Here is a 20,804-nt window from a genome sequence, read left to right on the forward strand (position 1 = left end):
GCTTGAGCGTGACACCTCCCCCGAGTGTCACCTCTTCCTCCACCGCCATAGAAGCCGGTACGAAGTCAACAATTCGTAAATAAGTCTCACCTGGTGAAGCAGACTGTATGGCCATGTTGCCAAGAAGACCCTGGAGCGGTGCCACTTGGTCGGCAGCACGCAACGGCCCTCCCCCGTACTTCTGTTGCAGGTCTGCCACTGCCGCTTTTAATTCCACTATGTGGCCTCGTTTTAACTTAAAGGCACAGTAAGCCTCCCGTAAACCATCACAGAGCTCCCCGAGCGTCTAAATACAGTACAAGCATACTTCCATTTGAACGCTCACCGAACGGGAACATCCTGGCTGCTTTCTGTCGAGCGTGAGACATTTTCAAAGAATTTATTTTCGTAGACTTGTTCCGTTAACAACAACGGCGCCTCGTTTTTGCGCTAGACCTAACTTTTAAAATCTAAATAATAAATTGACAGCTTGTTACACAAACATTCTTTAATCATAAAAGAATTCGTTTTTCATCAAGACAAGATCAGAACAATTCGAAGTTGTGAAAGTTAAAAAAAAAAAGCCCGGAAGCAGGGTCACGCAAGGGTCGTAGCAGACGACGGCCGGTTTATCAGTGCAAATCGCCGTTCCTCTCAACAGTCAAAAGCCATCGCTAGAGTTCTTGTGAACCACAGCCGTTGTTTCGTGCATAAAAAAAACGTGCTATTGTAGATAAGCTCACGTCGAGTCGCATTCAAATGACTAACTATGACGACTGCATTGTGAAAAGGGAAAACTGGATCACACGGGTTCACGATGGCTCAGGGGTAAGATAAACCACGCAAAAATAAATTCTTTGAAAATTGTTCGCTCTTTACGGAGGGCACCTAGGATGTTCTCAATTGGTGAGTGTTTAAATGAAATGGTGTTTGTACTGTGTGTAAAAGCCTGACCGTATCTGTGGTGGTTTACGGGAGGCTTACTCTGCCTTTAAGGCTTTCCAGGTCCTTTTCTCCTGCATATTTCAAGGCACTGAGGCTTGTGAACTCCTCTTTTTCCAGAACCTCAATTACAGGTTGGGGCAGATTTTTTGCCCAAGAAGTAAAATTGAACTCCATAGTTTTGCAGAACTGAAAATCGCTGAACTTGCTTGCTGGCCGCTGCGCTGCTACTAATGACTTCGGTCCTCGCTCTCTCTCGCTCTCTCTCGGACTCCCTTATCTGTTACCATTGTTTCATTCCAGACTGCTCTCCTTCACTCATCACCTCCCCCCTGCCCTCCAATCCTCTTCCATTCCCCGCATTCGTTCCCACGGGACTCTGCTATCACTTCCTCCTGCATTACCTCTACTGACACCTCCCCCCCTCCTTTTGCTGCATATCTGTCTCGTTTAAATAGAGTTTATGGTCGCTGACCGCTCCCTCTAAACTCACACATACAACTCCTGTAATGCAACCGAGGGGTGGATTAAATCTAGTTGATTATTTTTAGACAAGTGAGAAATTAGAACGAACTACTTTGATTACACCAAAATCACACGTGGATTATTCGAAGTAAGAATAAAGAGGGCTAAAAAATAATCAATACTAGAATTTATTTTTAAAACAAGACATCATTTGAAACCCAGACGATTGGACCCTGTTGCGGAAGAATACAACGTTGACTCAAAACTGTAACAACAAGGGCTGACGTGTATAAAGTACACGCATACCTCGCCAGGTTTGTTTTTGTGACTAGTCGACAGACGATGCCATTTGCTTTGTGTGTGTTTTTGTTGTTGCTTACTGTACATGACATACATTACGTGTAAAATCCAGTTCTTTAACAGGCAACAAACCTTGCAAATTTCCAGAAGCTGCAATCTGAAGCGACCTATCTCTGATTCTAGCAGACGATCTCTCCAATGTTTAACACAAAATCAGCAAACTCTCCTGTCACATAGAACGTCCATTATATAGTGCAATGTTGAAATGAAGTTACCGGTCTGAAACATTTAGTCGTTTCTTCTGAGACAATCCTTGTTCTCTTATCATCTATAGATTTACCGCAGTCTTCACCACGCGAATTCACAACAGAAGTCAGACTTTCGAACATACAATTTACGAAGACAAGCATGATACGTCATGACGTCATATGATTCCTAGCATATTGACGTAATGCTAAACATCCGGTTATCCCGAGTTTTCTCCGTAATACATGTCCGTGGGTTTTTCAATGTTCGGTTATTTCCGTGGCTTCATGCGGAAAGGGAACCGTCGTCTGCAATCAGTCAACGACATGGACCATTCTGGTCCTTGTTGCTGACAAAAACATGATTTTAACACAGAATGTAATGTCAGAATAGCTATATAAACGCTATTGTGTTTTAATCGTAGCAATAGAGTCCGATATTTAGACGAGACAAGTATAATGCCGACGAGTCGGAGACTAAGAATAAAGTAAAACAATAGGGACTATTTGAATGACGCGCATTTGACACTCTGAGTGATTAGGCTGAAATGAAATTGCCTACAAAATGTCGTCTGCATGACTGCATGTTCGACCCGTGTTGTTCTTTGTATAAATAGCTTAAACAATGATGACAACTCGTTGATTACTGGAAAATAAACCACTCGTGGGTATTTGCAGCCGCTTGGTAATTCACTCCGCACACTCGTGAATTACCAAGCGGCTGCAAATACCCACGAGTGGTTTATTTTCCAGTAATCAACTCGTGGTCATTGTTTAAGCTCTATTTAATTTTCTTTAGAGAAAAGGGGATGTTACGAGAGTATGTTTTACTGTGCCTGCGAGCACATGGCCGAGACTATGTACACGCGCATGAATATGACGTCATGAATGTACGTCATGATCGCGCATGCGTATGGGCCCTCCCCCCCCCCCCCCCCCCCCCGATCCTATGGCGGAATAAACTAACTGTCATTTGAACCTGCTGTGCCTTCTGTGTGCTTTACGCAAGGACTCACGAACATCAATGCCCACAACACACAGAACACGAAAGAAATCGTTACAGGGTCAAAGGTCACAGAAGATTTGCGTCTTGCAGCGAAGGAAAGAATCGCGATCTTGTTTCCGACTCATTGCCTCTTTGTTTTTCATTAGACCTGTCATTTAGCTTGCTCGGCTTTGTTAGATGTTTGCATTTCTTATTGCTATGTTCTTTGCTTTTATTAATATTTCTTATTTGCGCTTCGTTTATGGACCGGCTCCTATTATGGACCACCTCCTGTTCTGACAAACTAACGGCGCTAGAGCGCTAAAAGTACAATTTCATTCGCTGTATTCACCCTCTCTGGATAACTTGCACATGTATGTCAAAACAGTTGAAAAAACACAAACCTCAAAACCGTTAGGCTTTTTATCTTTTTTTCACTTTTGGCAGCGTTCACTCTAAATTTGACGCCTAAAACGGACTCGTTTCTGTCAACAGCCAAAGCTTTTATCACACAAAAATTGCTATATATATGATAGCTAAGACCGTATTTGTTACATTTTAGCAGTTTTCACCCCGAGTTTCTATTGCAAAAAAAAAGAGCAAAATCTCAAAGTATGTGTGAGTCCTCTAACATGGACCACCTTCAAGAAATCGAAGAAAATAAAAGCTAAAGGCTATTTTAATTAATTCATTAAGAAGCTTGCTGAAAATAACCTATAACTAGCCCTCGAGATTTCAAACAAATATTACAAAATGTAGAATAGTCTTTTTTTTCGTGGAAGTTGATAATTTCACTTATTTTCACTCTGTTTTTCATAAGTTTCTTTAGTTCCGTGGTGTGCTTCAAATAATGCTCTCATCAACCCGAAACAGACAAACCTAAAGCATATTTTAATTAGTCTGACCAGAGACATAGATAGAATGTATGTCTCTGGTCTGACTTGCACACTAGTTGTATGATGTTATTTTGAAGTGTAGGGGGCTTTTTACAGTGATTCGTGAAGGCCGCTTCACAGATCCATTTGTGATTTTTTTTCTGTGTCTAATTCACTCTAATTAGGCCTTACGGTTAACCTAAGAGAGAATGTCTACCAAAAACAAAATGAAACTTCTTCACAAGAAACAAGATAGTTATCAGCATGAAACAAAAAGTGGTCCATATTAGGAGCCCTAGCTTCCCCTACGACACAGGTCACAACAAAACTGACCTGCATTCTTATTTAAACCTGTTCGGAGTCTTGTTCATTTTCAAGTAGACTTCATTGATGATGAAGTTATTAAAATAAAATAAAACACACCAGTAACCTCAGGTTAGGTACGTTTATATCTATAATCAACATTTCGGCACGTTACTGCCTTCTTCGGGATGGTAAGCTTATGGAAAGAATGGAATGACGGCACGTGACATACAGTGTAATGAATTTTTATGATGATTAATGACGTCATATTGTTTCTCATATGACAATATGACGTCATATTACTTAACAATGAAGTTATTAATCAGAGGAAAGTTTCAATTGAATTTTTTTTTTAAATATTAAAAAAAAAAAAAAATAGTTATACATTGTATGTAATACTTTTGTCGAACTTGTTCTGTTCTTAGCCACACATTGAAATGTGAACATTGATCGCGAGATATGTCATACTTGTATGTACCTTTAAACATATTTTCAGAGTAATTATTCATACGTCCAAATAACAGGAGGATAAAACTGAAGTGGAAAGGCTATCTCTTGGAGATCGGGTCTTCGGCGTGAACGTGTTCGAAGTCTCTTGTCAGGTGTCCCTTTCCACAGGCACTCGTCACGAGGTGGGCGGGGCCTATGTCTTGGGTGTCACTTGTGATGGACGGTCGTCTTTTCTTATGGTAGTAGTCTTGAGAGCGCACAGGCCCCGCCCACTTTGATCCCGACCCGCTCGTAACGAGTGCCTGTGTCCCTTTCCGCCGACTGACGCCCCTCAGTCTCGGTGGTAGTCAGCTATTAGGGTAAGGGTGTCCGAGACTAAATCTAGCCAAGTCATGGTCGGAATTTGACGTCACTACACAAATGACGAAAGCTGTCAAACTTGGAACTTCTGTAACATTCTGAATTTCAGACGATTTTCTGTGTCAAAATCAGTCGCAAAAGACAAAATGCCGTACGTACTTCTCTGTTTATTTTAAACCTTGGTTTGGTGTGAATGTTAATGTGTATGTCTTCACATAATTCGCTGTAATCAGAACTTTTTAGGAGCATGCTCGCTAGAAAAGCTATGGAATTTGTTCATTATTGATAAAAAAAAAAGAAGATTCTTGCACACACACACACGCACGCACGCGCGCACATACGCACGCACGCACGCACACACACACACACACACACACACACACCCACACTCACGCCACACACGGACGAACGAACACACACACACACACACACACACACGTACACACACGTCCCCCCACACCCGTAGGCTACATAAACACACACTACTATGTTCTCTATAATGGAACCTACGTCTCCCCAAAGTAGACTTAGAACCTCTCTGGCCAACCAACCACCCCCCCCCTCTCTACCCCTCCTCCTCAGGTGTTCTCGAAAGGGGCTTTTACTGTAGTTTTTTTTTTCTTTTTTTTACAGAAACGACGAAACGAGTGTGGACGGAGGAAAACTTCTTGAGAATGTGGTAACGCACAATTCACTCAAAACGAGTCTCATACCGATAGACGATGTTCGCAATAACTCTGTCCGGTGTATTTATTGGCGGCGGAACAGTTGCGCTCTGCCAAAATAGTGAGGCAAACTCACGCCGCTGCATGCCGATAAGTCAATGATGTCATCACAGGGCACAATGAGGTCCGATGGGCATGTCATGCAATGTCCGCTCAATATTATGCTCATAGAACTCACTGTTCCCTGCCATCATGAGTGCGTTCCTCTACTATTCTGCTTCTTCGTTCATGGGCTGAAAATCACACAACTTTTACGTGTATGAGTGACCGTTTTTACCCCGCCATTTAGGCAGCCATACGCCGCTTTCGGGGGATGCATGCTTGGTATTTTCGTGGTTGTATAACCCACCTAACTGAGACATGGATTACAGGGTCTTTTCCGTGCGTACTTGGTCTTGTGCGTGTGTGAACACAAGGAGGGGGGGGGGGGGGTAAGGCACAAGCAGGTCTGCACATTAGTTGACCAGGGACATCGGACAAATCTCCACCCTTAACCCAGCAGTCGCAGCCGGGATTCGAACTCTCGACCTTCCACTTAGTGTCTTTAGCACGTTCACTAAGCCATTACATTAGTGGCTACGTGTCTTCGCCTGCTTCTACGGCCAATAAAAACGCAGCAATACACCACACAGAGTTATTCCGGAATTAGTCAAAATAAGGGCTATTGCTGCCTTCTTTCACTCAGTGAACGTGTTTGTGTGTGTGTGTGTGTGTTTGTCTGTGTGTGTCTGTGTCTGTGAGTGTGTGTGTGTGTGTGTGTGTGTGTGTACGGTGTGTGTGTGTGACTGTGTGTGTGTGTGCGTGTGTGTCTGTGTGTGACGGTGTGTGTGTGTGTCTGTCTGTCTGTGTGTCTCTGTCTCTCTGCCTGTGAGTGCGTGTGTGTGTGTGTGTGTGTGTGACTGTGTGTATGTGTGTGTGTGTCTATGTGTGTTATCAAATTGTATATATAGAATCTTCTTGTTTTGACAGTCAATAGTAAACAAGCACTGGTTGTCTTGTTTTCAGAATACTCACTGTCCTTTAAATTGCTCTTTCATTAATATAGCTTACTACAGCAGCCCATCATAAACTGATCTTAGTTTCGTAGTTATTTGAATGCCAACTCCAACCAAATACTGATTGTCTCCCTTATGAGTCATGGACACTGTCATTTGATCAGCCGCAGAAGAAGGCATCCAGCTCAGGGATCTTGCTACGGTCACCGACACAGGCAGGCGCCTCCGGGGCTGTTTCAGACAGTGCTGTGGCCACCGGTCACAAACAATCCTTCTGCCCGGAGACAATGTTCCAATCCTCGCAGCCCAAGACTTTCCCCAGAAGCGACAGCATCTTCGACGACACCCCTTTCGCCCAGATCCAACATCACGTCCATCATCACACGCATCATCACCTTCACACTATGGAGGCCGCCATGACGCCCAGCGCGGAAGAGCGAAACCAGGGCAAAGGCTAGTATATTATATTGGGGGTGGGAGGGGTGTTTGTGAAGATTGGTGGTTATAGGGGTGCTTGTGTGTGTGTGTGCGTGTGTGTGTGTGTGTGGGTGTGGTTGTGTGTGCTTGCGGGGGTGTTCAGTCACCACCCGCATCATCAACGCCATATGCCCAGTTCAGGACGTAATGTAATCGAACGGGTCACACGGGAGGCAAGCAATCGATATCTGCCAATATTGAATGCAAAAACGGAGCCGAACGGTCTGACATAAGCCAAATTTGAGGCGAATCGACCGACAAACAAACGTGTGACAAACAGATAGAGGGACAGACAGACGGACACCGAAAGGCCTTTTGCTAATATAGATTAATTAAAAGAGTAACCAAAGGGTCATTTTCCATGCATTGTTTTAACTGTATGGGCAGTTCAGAATCTTATGTCTTCAGATTCCGGTGGCTCGTCGGAACAGGGAATGGATGCGGCGTCGGAAATTAACCTGACTCCCGAAATGTGGGAACCCGACTATCCTGTGCTCACTCCCGACTTCTATGACGTGAGGGTTGTGTCTAGTGCTGTGTGTGTGTGTGTGTGTGTGTGTGTGTGTGTGTGTGTGTTATCTTAAAAAATCTTTCTGGTATGACGCCTAACATAATGTCTCAAATGACTTTACGATACCGTGTGTATTTTACATCATGTGTTGAAAGAAAGTTTGAAGGCAATGCGATGAGGATTTACTGGAAATGTACAGATGATTTTTTTCTCCTTACTCCTTAAAACGCATACACCGATTCAGCACGACACAAGACAAGATAGGTGAACAAAACTGACTGATGTGTTGGATACAAATTTGATTGTTCATTCCTATGACATGCCAAACTGATTCCGTTTTTAGCTGTTCTGATTTGTTGTTGATTTTAACGCTGCAACCTTGCTTTCGTGAATTTGATTTGGGAGTTGTCTGCGCTGTAGGTTCCACTGTAATGACACTGCCTCATGTAAAATGAATCTGTTGAATATGGTAAGAGAATGGATGGCCTTTCCAGTCGTATAACAGTTTTTTGTTTTTTTACAAGGAAAGGTCCCATCACAAAAATATCTATAGTTCTTTTATATGACGGGTAGTATATAATTATATACTCTGTAAATATTCTGTTACAAAATATTCTGCATTCAAACCCGCTCAGTTTGCGGTGGGTCGAGTGAAAGAGTTTACCCGCCCTGACTTGCAGACAAGGCTCTGCAGTCGAGTTTCAGCGTATAGTAATTGACTAAGGTCGTGCAATACTGCCCTACATGCCAACCGGCATAACGGGCAGTAAAGTAAGTCAAGTAAAGTAAGTAAGGTCGTGGAACTTGTTTGTCAGGACCAAGGGCGAGTGGTGAGAAAACTGCGCAGGAACTCAGAGATGGTAGCAGAGAATGAAGTGGACGATAAGCGTTTCGCGCCGACCAGGCTGTTCTTCAGGATCAACCGTGTCTTGTGGCGCGGCTTCTTTTCTATGGTAAGCTGTTTGCTTCAAGTGTGCGAATTTCTTCTGAAAACAAAAGGCCCCGCTGGTTTGACTGTAAGAGACTCGTACATGCCAACAGTGGACAGTGAACAAATTTCATCTTGAACCAACTATGCGATGTGAAGCGGTTATTTATCTATCTAGCCTTTTGGTTCAAGTGTGCGAATTACTTTGAATGATGATGATGATGATGATGATGATGATGATGATGATGATGATGATGATGATGATGATGATGATGATGATAAGGAGGAGGAGGAGAGGACATGATTACGGTGTAACCGGTGGTCATCAACATGTTTTTCCATCTATTATCCAGGTATGAGAGGGCCTGATGCGGGGTAACCAGTAGAAAGTAGCCATGACGATGATCAGCAAAACCGCGTTTAATGTCGTGTCGCCTCTTTCAATTGTTACGTTATCTTGTTGAAATGTCTGTTCGTGCATTCATCAAGTTTTGGAGGTCTTTAGGGATGTAATCAAAAGAAAGTGGCTTTTAAGATGAACAGCTTGACGTTAAACATGATGCTATGCAACAAGAAGAAGGTGACCATTAAGATGATACAGTGTGAAATGTAATGAGTGATTCAGTGTAAAATGTAATAAGTGGATCTATATGTCAGGTACTGGAGAGCGTGATGCGTTGCAACCAGAAGAAGATGGCCATCAAGACGATACAGTGTGAAATGTAATGTGTAGATCTATATTTCAGGTACTGGAGGGCGTGATGCGCTGCAACCAGAAGAAGATGGCCATCAAGACGATACAGTGTGAAATGTAATGTGTAGATCTATATGTCAGGAGCTGGAGGGCGTGATGCGCTGCAACCAGAAGGTGGCCATCAAGACGATACAGTGTGAAATGTAATGTGTAGATTTATGTGTCAGGTGCTGGAGGGCGTGATGCGCTGCAACCAGAAGAAGCTGGCCATCAAGACGATACAGTGTGAAATGTAATGTGTAGATCTATGTGTCAGGTGCTAGAGGGCGTGATGCGCTGCAACCAGAAGGTGGCCATCAAGATGATACAGTGTGAAATGTAATGTGTAGATTTATGTGTCAGGTGCTGGAGGGCGTGATGCGCTGCAACCAGAAGAAGATGGCCATCAAGACGATACAGTGTGAAATGTAATGTGTAGATCTATGTGTCAGGTGCTAGAGGGCGTGATGCGCTGCAACCAGAAGGTGGCCATCAAGATGATACAGTGTGAAATGTAATGTGTAGATCTATGTGTCAGGTGCTGGAGGGCGTGATGCGCTGCAACCAGAAAAAGATGGCCATCAAGACGATACAGTGTGAAATGTAATGTGTAGATCTATGTCAGGAGCTGGAGGGCGTGATGCGCTGCAACCAGAAGGTGGCCATCAAGACGATACAGTGTGAAATGTAATGTGTAGATCTATGTGTCAGGTGCTAGAGGGCGTGATGCGCTGCAACCAGAAGAAGATGGCCATCAAGACGATACAGTGTGAAATGTAATGTGTAGATCTATGTCAGGAGCTGGAGGGCGTGATGCGCTGCAACCAGAAGGTGGCCATCAAGACGATACAGTGTGAAATGTAATGTGTAGATCTATATGTCAGGTGCTGGAGGGCGTGATGCGCTGCAACCAGAAGGTGGCCATCAAGATGATACAGTGTGAAATGTAATATCTTGATTTACTCGTCAGGTGCTGGAGGACGTGATGCGTTGTTACCAGAAGATGGCCATCACGATGATACAGTGTGAAATGTAGTGAGTGGATCTATATGTAAGGTGCTGGAGGGCGTGATGCGTTGCAACCAGAAGAAGGTGGCCATTAAGATGATCAGCAAGACGTGTACCGACGACAAGAGGAACCAGGTGATCATGGAGCACAGGATCCTCTCCAACCACAGCAGGGCCTCGTCCTTCGTCGTACATCTCCACTCCTCATTCCAGACACCCGTGAGACAACGTAGATGTTAGTTACGGAGTTTACGTCATTGTTCTTGTTCACTTACGATCTCATGATGGACGTAAACATATTGCGATTACATTGCAATTATGACATTGACGTTTTGTTTTGTCATACATTAAACGTGTCAATAACCTACCATTAATTTTTTTTAAATCGTTTCATTGCAATCACTACTTTCATAATGTGTGCGCGCGGGTGCGTGCGTGTGTGTGTGTGTGTGTGTGCGAGCGCGCTTGCACGCGTGCGTGCATGCATGTGTACTTGGGCGCGCACGTGTGTCTGTCTTATATGACCTACTTTCTAGTTGCACGTGTACCTGATCATGGAGTTCGTTGAGGGCGGTACACTGGAGCAAAGACTGCGCGCGGTGGGCGTGCATCCAGAGCGGGTGGTGGTGTGAGTACATCATTCTGCAACATTCAGTCACTCACTTCAATTAGTCCACCTCAAATTCCTTCTTTTGTGAATGACTGGGTACATCTTTTACATTGGATATGAGCATCATACATGCAGATAATATACCTGTGATATGAGCTATTCGTCGCTGTAACTCACAAACCTCGTATCTCAACTTTTTGCTGTTTTGAGAAAAGCGAAAAAAAAAATGTTTTGAAAAACCACTGCTTCCAATACAACTTCAATTCATGGGTTTATATTTTCATTCAATTAAAAGAATATTGAGATATAAGAGCTTTTTATCCAAAGGAGTCATCCAGAAGTGGTATATATACATACGAGTTTTTTTTATGCAAGCTAAAAATACAACTGCAGGAACCCCGTATCTTTCATATTATGACATTGTTTCCGTCAAAGTGTGGCACGAAAACCTCATAAGTTTAACTTGAGCGTTTTTTTTTTGCCCGCTCACTTCAAAGAAATGAAGACGCGAGTTTTCTTCCAAAGAACTTTTCTTCACTCAGTTTAGAAAGCAGTTGGAGCTACGAGCTTTTATCACCACACGGGCAACATAATAAGGTAGCTTACTATTTTTTTAGTTCCAAAACCTCAAAAATTGAGATACGAGGTTTGTGAATTACAGCGACGTATTGCATCGTTACACTTCCGGACACACTTACAGCTAAAAAAAGTAGCGCTAAAACTAATTAACTGACTTTTGAAAGAAAAAGAGGTCACAATTCAGCTCCGATCGATGATAAGTAATGTTTAACGCCCTCACGTGTGCTGTGAGTCACTGTGTGCTCCATAAAAGCCAAAGACATGTTTTCAAAACCATGGAATTTATTATATGATAAAGGAGCACATCAAGATAAACTTTTAAATGTGCTCTTTTTGGCAAAAGAATAAAGCGGCGGACAACATTGTAAATTAAGTTTGAATTATTGTCACAGTGTCTCAGTCAGTTGCATTTTGGCAGCTCTTAGATTTAAGTCCACTACAAAACATTTGAGGATGATAACAATACCGGTTTTGACATGTCTGTTGGTCGGTCTGCATCTCAGTCTGTTTCTGTCTGTCTTCCAGATTATATTTGTGACAGGGAGACTACCGTCGCCCTTCACAGCAGACTCTGCAGAGTTGTTCGCCTTAGAGAGAGAGAGAGAAAGAGAGAGAGGGGGGGGGGGGGGGGCAGCACTTGTGGATTGTAGAGTTGGGGTCTGGCATGATTGTGGTGCTTCAGCACTCGGTTACATATATATATATATATAACTGACTCTCAGCTGTTACCGTTTTCAGGTTTTACATGGCAGAAATATGCTTGGGTTTGTTCTTCTTGCATCAGCGAGGTATTCTGCACAGGTAAGCAATTGAACAACCAGAGTCTACTTTAATTTATGTCACATAATGAATGACAGACTGACATAAACTGTGTAAAAGAGAGAGAGAGAGAGAGAGAGAGAGAGAGAGAGAGAGAGAGAGAGAGAGAGAGAGAGAGACCAAACAAATGGTTAGTCCTCTCTCTATTAATGGAAGAGCCGGAGCCTACTTTAATTTATGTCATTTAATGACTGACAGACTGACATAAACTGCCCCCCCCACTCTCTCTCTTTCTCTCTCTCTTTCTCTCTCTTTCTCTCTGTCTCTCTCTGTCTCTCTCTGTCTCTCTATCACTCTCTCTCTCTCTCTCTCTCTCTCTCTCTCTCTCTCTCTCTCTCTCTCTCTCTCTCTCTGTCTCTCTGTCATTTAATGACTGACAGACTGACATAAACTGAGTAATAAAAGGTCAATGGGACCCGATAACATACCCGCTTCCTTACTCAAGTTAGCGTTACCCTTTCTTGTTGAGCCAATTACGTATGCGTACAACTTATGTATTGACCGAAATGTGTTTCCAGAAATATTTAAAACCGCAAAAGTAATTCCACTTCCCAAAACAAAAGACTTAACCGACATAAACAATTTTAGGCCAATTTCGCTATTGTCTGTTCTATCAAAACCATTAGAAAAACATGTACAAAAGTGCTTGCTTCTGCACATGGAAAGCCGTGGTCTTTTTGCTCCATCTCAATCAGGATTTCGCCCTAAACATTCGTGTCACACAGCTCTCGTTAAACTATGCGATACATGGCTCTCTGCCATTAACCATTCGGAAACAGTCGGCGCCGTCTTCCTCGATTTTAAGAAAGCGTTTGATATTGTTGATCACACAATTCTGTTAAAGAAATTATCTTGTTATTTAGGCAACGAATTCTACTTACCTTTTTTTCGTTCTTATTTAGCGAACAGAACGCAGTTTGTCTCCAGTGGTAACCGTTCTTCGATAGGACGGCTCATGCACGGCGTCCCACAAGGATCAGTTTTGGGCCCACTTTTATTTTGCATTTACGTTAATGATCTACCACTCTATATATCAGACAAGACGGTTATTACTGACCTTTTCGCAGACGACTCGTCTCTTTACACGTCCGGTAAAAGTTTACAATCTATAGAAACCTCTCTTCAAACGAGTTTGAACATATTTGATTGGTGTAAACAAAACTCAATGATTATACACCCAGGCAAAACTAAATGCATGGTGATCACAACACGACAGAAACACCAACTCGCTCCTCTGAATTTTCATCTCAGTTTAAATGAGTCACCCATTGAGCAAGTAACCAGCCATCGTGTTCTCGGGGTCACAATAGACGCTGAATTAAAGTGGCAGTCCCACCTCAACCGTGTTACCAAAACCTTATCTAAACACTTGTTCCTTCTCTCCAAATTAAAGCATTACGCTGATATCTCAGCACTCAAGTTGTTTTATTTTGGTCATATTTTACCTCATCTGAATTATGCATCTACACTTTGGGATAGTTGTAGCGATGTTCACTTAAAAAAAGTAAATTCTCTTCACCGTCGCGCAGCCAAACTTATCATGCCGGGTCCGCAAACATCAACAGATTAAAAGCTTAGCATTCTTAATCTTTTATCACTTAAAGATCAGTTATTTTTTAATAAGGCGCTTTTAATGTTTAAGGTACAAATAAACGAGACCCCACAGTACATGCGATCATTATTTCAGAAAGCAACAGACAGATATGGCTCAAACAAATTAATTTCCCCGCTACCCCGTATTGATTTATATAAAACCAGTTTAGCGTTTTCGGGCTCAACAATTTAGAATTCGCTACCATGTGAGATAAAGGGGTCAAGCACGATTAAACACTTCAAATCGCAGCTTTGCAAATATCTGCTGTCACGAACAGTTACATTCTGAAACTGTTTCTAGCAAGAATGCATTGCTATCACTAACCTCTATATATTTTGTTGATGATGATAATGATGTTGACGATGATCAGGATGATGATGATGATGATGATGATGAAGTTGTTGTTGTGTGTGTGTGTGCGCGTGTGCGCGTGTGTGTGTGTGTGTGTGTGTATGTGTGTGTGCGTGCGTGTGTATGTGTGTGTGCGCATATGTGTATGTGTGTGTGTGTGTGTGTGTATGTATGTGTGTGTGTGTGTGTGTGTGTGCGTGTATGTATGTGTGTGTGTGAGTGTGTGTGTTGTATTGAGTGCGAACGTGATTGCAGGCATGCGGCGCGCGTGTGTGTGCGAGTCGAATTTTCGTTTTCTTTGTATTATATTGACATACATGTACATTTTAATGTTCTATTATGCATTATGTAGTCGTATAGGTAATGTTGAAATTAGTAATACTGTATGATTGCGATTGACAATTGTCCTTTTATTGTCTTTTTTTTTATGTCTTAGTTTAGCAGGGACAGATTGTAAGACTAGGCGTGAGCCTAAAATCTCCATCCTTGAGTAATAAAGTTCGTTCGTTCGTTCGTTCGTTCGTTCTCTCTCTCTCTATCTCTCTCTATCTCTCTCTACCTCTCTCTCTCTCTCTCCTCTCTCTCTCTCTCTCTCTCTCTCTCTCTCTCTCTCTCTCTCTCTCTCTCTCTCTCTCTCTCTCTCTCTCAGTCTCACACGCGAAAGATCTTTTCTGTCTCAGTGACGAGAGGACCACGCAGCTTGTTTTCATCATAAACTAATGACATCATGAGCGCCACGTATTTAGCACATCGTCTCTAGGTCAAACACTGAGCCAGGTGTGAAGTGGTGTGTAGAAATATATTTTCAAACATTTTTTTAAGGATACCTCTCTTTGCGATCGGGTACACCACAGTAGATATATGTCTTACGCTTTCCTTTCTTTGCCACTACTACAGAAAACGTGTGCAAGATATATAGGTTACACACTCCGAGTTCTGATTATCTTGCATAGTTTTCCCGAGGGTCGATTTTCATGTATTACCGAGCCTTTGGCGAGGTAATACATGAAAATCGACCCGAGGGAAAATATGCAAGATATTCAGGACGAGGTGTGTAAGCTATTTATCCCATTACTCCGACGTTTTCATTAAAAACACTTACTTTTTCCACTAAAACCTGCCCGTGCCTGTTTTCAGCTTGCCAAAAGCCTCCGCAGTCGAAATTCATGTCAATGAATTCATGCGCAAAGCTAGTTCCCATTTGTCAGCATAATGGACGGCGTCATTCGACTTGTATGTGGACATTCAGTCATTCATATTGCTTGTAAAAAGGTCTGCTATCTGCTTTTACATTTTGAAAGTCATTTTAAAATATCCCTGTGTATATTTTGACATCGGCTTTCGTTATACTCAATTCGGCATACCGGGTTTATATTTTTACCAGAATTGCGCACGATAATGGCAGCGCAACAAATTCAGTTCGGGCCGTGCTGGTTTGATCGTTGACCCAAGTCAGTTCGCATGCAGTGTTACTGTTTGTCAGTCGGGGATAGAAATGTTGGCTGTCATTGCGCTGTTCTGTTTTGGTTTTCACACGTGGATCACTTTCATATTCAGTCGTCGGGTTTAGGTGAGCCAAAGCTTCAATACTTCGCCTGTTGTAGACGTTAAGCAATAAAGCTTGGAAGTTGTATGTCGGCACTGAGAGTCGGTCGCGGTACATCGCTTTCTACTTTGTCCCGGTCTTGAGTTTGAACACCTAAGGTTGGATACATCTAACACCTCACATCCTCTTCCCCATATATCTTAACTGTATCTCCAATTTTTTTTCGTCTTCTTCTTTTCATTTTGGTGCCACTCCCTCATTCAGTGTCGCTGAACCCCGCAGTTGACTCGACTCGGATTCACACAAGCCCGTCTAGCAGACGACAGTTCGAACAGTCTTGAACAGCACGGTTGCAAGCAGATTCAGCTATCAATCGAAGCAATACACTTAAAGCCAAAGCAAATAACCAAATGAGAAAACCTAACGTTTGATTTGACTTCATGGTGAGTCTTCTGATACTTTTTTTGGCGTTGTAATGGATCTCAACGGGTTCCCAGCTACGACAACTTTTCCAGAGTTATGCACCGCAGGCATGCCTTCGACAATCGATGTCAGTTTCAGATTGAGTTTTTGAACTACCAGGTGACTGGGTTGTGTTTTGATTGTGCGCGCTCTCTCTCTCTCTCTCTCTCTCTCTCTCTCTCTCTCTCTCTCTCTCTCTCTCTCTCTCTCTCTCTCTCTCTCTCTCTCTCTCACGGTTCTGTGCAGATGGCTGTCTATGTAAAAATTAGGGAGTATCGTCCCTTGATCCCACTCGCGATACTCGTTGAACATGCCTTTGACCATGCAGTCGCTTCAGCCAGCGAAATATCTCGACTCCGCTCTTTAAATCCATGCAGAATGTGCGTATCGTATGAAGTATTCTTTATTTTCTCAATATTGACACATGTAGGCCTGTACCTATACGTAATATTGACTTTGACACCACAAAATATTTCAGTCGTATGTTGAAAAAAGTAGTCCATCTGTAAACTCTGAATATGCAGATGACCTCTATAAATTATTCAATTGTACTCTGAAATCAAAGACAATGACCAATGACAGTTGAGATCGAAACTCGGTTGTGATGGGATATCCATATGGTTGTGATGGAATATTCAGAATAATCACCTCCTCAGCTAACAGAGACAAAGAGGCAGGTCATGGGATAATGTATGTTACACGCTTTGGAGGGCTACATGTCAATACGTCCCAATACCATTACGTCCCAGTACCATTACGTCCCAGTACCATTACGTCCCAGTACCATTGCGTCCCAGAACCATTGCGTTCCAATACCATAGGGTCCCAGTACCATTGCGTCCCAGTACCATTAGGTCCCAATACAATTACGTGCCATTGCGTCCCCGTACCATTAAGTCCCAATACTAGTGAATTTAATTTCTGAGATGTTACTGTAGCAGTGTAGCGACACGTTTTGTAATAAAAGTGCGTTTTGTAATAAATGTATTACAAATCGTGTTCGGATGACACAATTTTTATTACAAAACGCGTTCAACACGATTTGTAATAAAAATTGTGTTAGCCGAACACGATTTGTAATAAATTTATTACAAAACGCACTTTTATTACAAAACGTGTCGGTACATAGCAGTATTTCACAAATAAAAATAAAATAAAAAGATGTGTACCGGTGATGTCGGACAAACATGTGGACGGACATTGACCAAAAAAATGTATCGATAGGTTCCGGGTGCGTATCGCTAGCGCTACGTGTCATTTGTGCTACGTGTCATTTGTCCTACGTGTCATTTGTGCTACGTGCCGCTATCGCTACGTTGATTAGTGCTACAAATAATTTGTCGATAAGTCGCTATCATTCGTTCATTATCACAACGTGTCGACAGCACTACATCTTTAAGCGCTACCTGTCATTATCGCTACGTGTCAATACCACTACTTACTGACGACTCTCTCTTTCTCATTTTTGGCTCACGTAAGTGTAGCCTATGCGATGCTAACTTTTGTCTGTCTGTGCGTGCGTGCGTGCGTATGTATGTGTGTATGTCTGTGGTAGAAACTTTAACATTTGACTGAACACCGAAATACTAATTTTACCTGGTTATTATTCAAACAACAGCTTCAAAGTATTGAAGCAATGATCAACATTTCGTCGGCACGTATGTAGTTAAAGTGTGTATCCAAAGAAAACGGGTGGTGGGGGGCCCGGGAGTAAAAACACCTGACTGGTTTGTGTCGTGTGTGGTATGTAGACCAGGTCAGGGGTCAAGGTTAGGTCAGATCGCGTGAAGGATTGTGGTATAGATACAGTTATCACCGAGCTGCAGTTCGCCGATTCGGAGAAGACGACTCATGATTTCACATTGTTCGGTTTCGTAGCTCCAGAAAAATAGATAAAGAAGATACCAAAGGAGATTTCCTACAGGTTAATCTGCACAGCGTGTTTCCAGTGTCTGCGCGAGGAAGCGCTGTCGAAAGCGCAGTGTCGATCTGGCCATCTGGCAGTCGTGTCCCTGTAAGTAGGCTACAGACAGACAGATCTAGATCTAGTGTCTCGCACTCTTGCACCGTGTCACCTATGCTTATTGTGTGTGTATATGTGTGACGGAGTGATTGAGTTTGTGTTACTGTTTGATTTCTTACGTGAGCCTTGAAGGCTTCGCCTCTTGTTTCTCTCGCTCTCACTCCTGGTTTGTGTGTGTATATGTATGTCTGTGTATGTGTGTGCGTGTGTGTGTGTGTGTTTCAGTGTGTGTGTGTGTGTGTGTGTGTGTGTGTGTGTGTGTGTGACTCTCTCTTTCTCTCTTGCTCTCTCTTGCTCACTCGCTCGCTCACTCACTCTGTCTCTCTCTCTGGCTCTCTCTCTGGCTCTCTCTCTCTCTCTCTCTCTCTCTCTCTCTCTCTCTCTCACTCTCTGTGGCCTTAATATAATAAACCATTCTGAGTTCTCTCTCTCTCTCTCTCTCTCTCTCTCTCTCTCTCTCTCTCTCTCTCTCTCTCTCTCTTATGTTATGTTCGTTTGTATGTATGTTTTTGTTTGTTTTGTCTGTAAATCGTTTGTTTGTTCGGTTGTTTGCTTGTTATTACTTCTTTGATTCATATTCTAACATTTTTTAAACGTATTGTCATTAGATTAAACCCTCCCATGGGCGAGGGCTGGATGTAAAAAACCCACCTGTTTGCTTATGCCATTACCCTCGTTAATAAAGAATGTGTCTTTGTCTTGTCTTGTCTTGTCTTGTCTTGTCTTGTCTTGTCTTGTCTCTCTCTCTCTCTCTCTCTCTCTCGCTCTCTCTCGCTCTCTCTCTCTCTCTCTCTCTCTCTAGATCTCTCTCTCTCTCTCTCTCTCTCTCTCTCTCTCTCTCTCTCTCTCTCTCTCTCTCTCTCTCTCTCTCTCTCTGACGATTTGATATTGCTGTCAGAAACTGTGGTTGGTTTACAAAACCAATTAAATAATCTGGACAAGGCAGCTCGTTCCCTCCAGTTGAAAGTAAATATGAGTAAAAGTAATATTGTGGTTTTTTAGGAAGGGGGGCTATTTGGCTGCCAGAGAAAGATGGATTTATGAAGGGAATGTTCTACCTGTAGTGAATGCATATAAGTATTTTGGAATACTTTTTTTCGACCAGGCTTAGTTTTACGGCTGCCTGCTTAGACCTTGCAAGTAGAGCTAAGCAAGCTTTGTTGTCGATTTCACATAAGTTATACATGATTAATAATACTAGTTTGGATGTTTTTCTAAAGCTATTTGATGCACAAGTGCAACCTATTGCACAATATGGTGCAGAGTTATGGGGCTTAGATAAAGCAGCCATAGAATGTGAAAAGGTTCATTTATTTGCATTGAAAAAGTTTCTGGGTTTAGAAATGCGTACACCAAACGATTTGGTATATGGAGAAACTAACAGGTACCCTTTGTACGTAAATTCAATATTGAAATGTATTAAATATTGGTTGAAATTGTTGAGAATGTCTGAGCATAGATTGCCTCATAAATCATATAAAATGCTGTACAGGATGGATGAGAATGGTAAATCGAATTGGGCGTCAAATGTGCGTTGTAAATTGTATCAGTTAGGATATGGTTTTGTGTGGTTGAATCAAGGTGTTGTTGACGAAAACAAGTTTTTGTATGTTTTGAAAGATAGATTAATTGCATGCAGATGGCAAGACTGGGAGTTTCATATTCAAAATAGTGAACGATTTTCTGTGTATAGAACATTTTGTACTGTTCCTGAGATCAAACCTTACCTTTTGTTCAATATTGACAGACATTTAAGATTCATGATGATAAGGTTTAGGTTAGGGATCTCTGAAATTGCCGTTACGTTCACACTCATCGTTACAAAAAAGTTTATGATGTTAATAACTACATGTGTCCCTTTTGTAAAGATAAACTGGAAAATGAAGTCCATTTTGTTCTTGTCTGTCCATACTTCCATAAATTGAGAGAAAAATTCATCCCACTGAAATATTACAGGCAACCAAGTGCTTTTCGACTCAGCCTTCTTTTAGCTTCAACACATGAAAAAACTGTACGTGATTTATGTTTATATTTGTATAAAGCATTTAAGATACGAGAAACACTGTTATCATAATTTTGTATGTAGATGTCTGCATTGATGTATCTGTTATCCACTTTTGAGAAAAATATGCACTGTTTTGAGTCGACTGAATGTAAAAATGATTCAATGTCTTTGCTTTTGTTCACACCCCTTCACTAGGGGCAATGGCCTATGTGAATAAACCAAACCAACCAACCATCTCTCTCTCTCTCTCTCTCTCTCTCTCTCTCTCTCTCTCTCTCTCTCTCTCTCTCTCTCTCTCTCACTCTCTGTGGCCTTAATATAATAAACCATTCTGAGTTCTCTCTCTCTCTCTCTCTCTCTCTCTCTCTCTCTCTCTCTCTCTCTCTCTCTCTCTCTCTCTCTCTCTCTCTCTTATGTTATGTTCGTTTGTAAGTATGTTTTTGTTTGTTTGTTTTGTCTGTAAATCGTTTGTTTGTTTGGTTGTTTGCTTGTTATTACTTCTTTGATTCATATTCTAACATTTTTTAAACGTAT

General features: G+C 42.2%; 1 protein-coding gene across 1 annotated transcript in view; it reads left to right on the forward strand.

Annotated features, from left to right (window-relative positions):
• Positions 1 to 4,973: 4,973 nt before the first annotated feature.
• The window catches only part of LOC138964131 (uncharacterized), a 48,425-nt gene continuing 32,594 nt past the window's right edge, over positions 4,974 to 20,804 (forward strand). The window contains exons 1-8 of the mRNA XM_070336019.1: positions 4,974 to 5,055; positions 5,538 to 5,583; positions 6,789 to 7,077; positions 7,510 to 7,616; positions 8,428 to 8,565; positions 10,330 to 10,500; positions 10,818 to 10,909; positions 12,209 to 12,271. Coding sequence (XP_070192120.1) covers positions 5,051 to 5,055; positions 5,538 to 5,583; positions 6,789 to 7,077; positions 7,510 to 7,616; positions 8,428 to 8,565; positions 10,330 to 10,500; positions 10,818 to 10,909; positions 12,209 to 12,271 — 911 coding nt within the window. The 5' untranslated portion in view covers positions 4,974 to 5,050. The remainder of the gene's footprint in view (positions 5,056 to 5,537; positions 5,584 to 6,788; positions 7,078 to 7,509; positions 7,617 to 8,427; positions 8,566 to 10,329; positions 10,501 to 10,817; positions 10,910 to 12,208; positions 12,272 to 20,804) is intronic.

The sequence above is a fragment of the Littorina saxatilis genome, linkage group LG4 (genome assembly GCF_037325665.1).
Source record: "Littorina saxatilis isolate snail1 linkage group LG4, US_GU_Lsax_2.0, whole genome shotgun sequence".
Taxonomy (NCBI): domain Eukaryota; kingdom Metazoa; phylum Mollusca; class Gastropoda; order Littorinimorpha; family Littorinidae; genus Littorina; species Littorina saxatilis.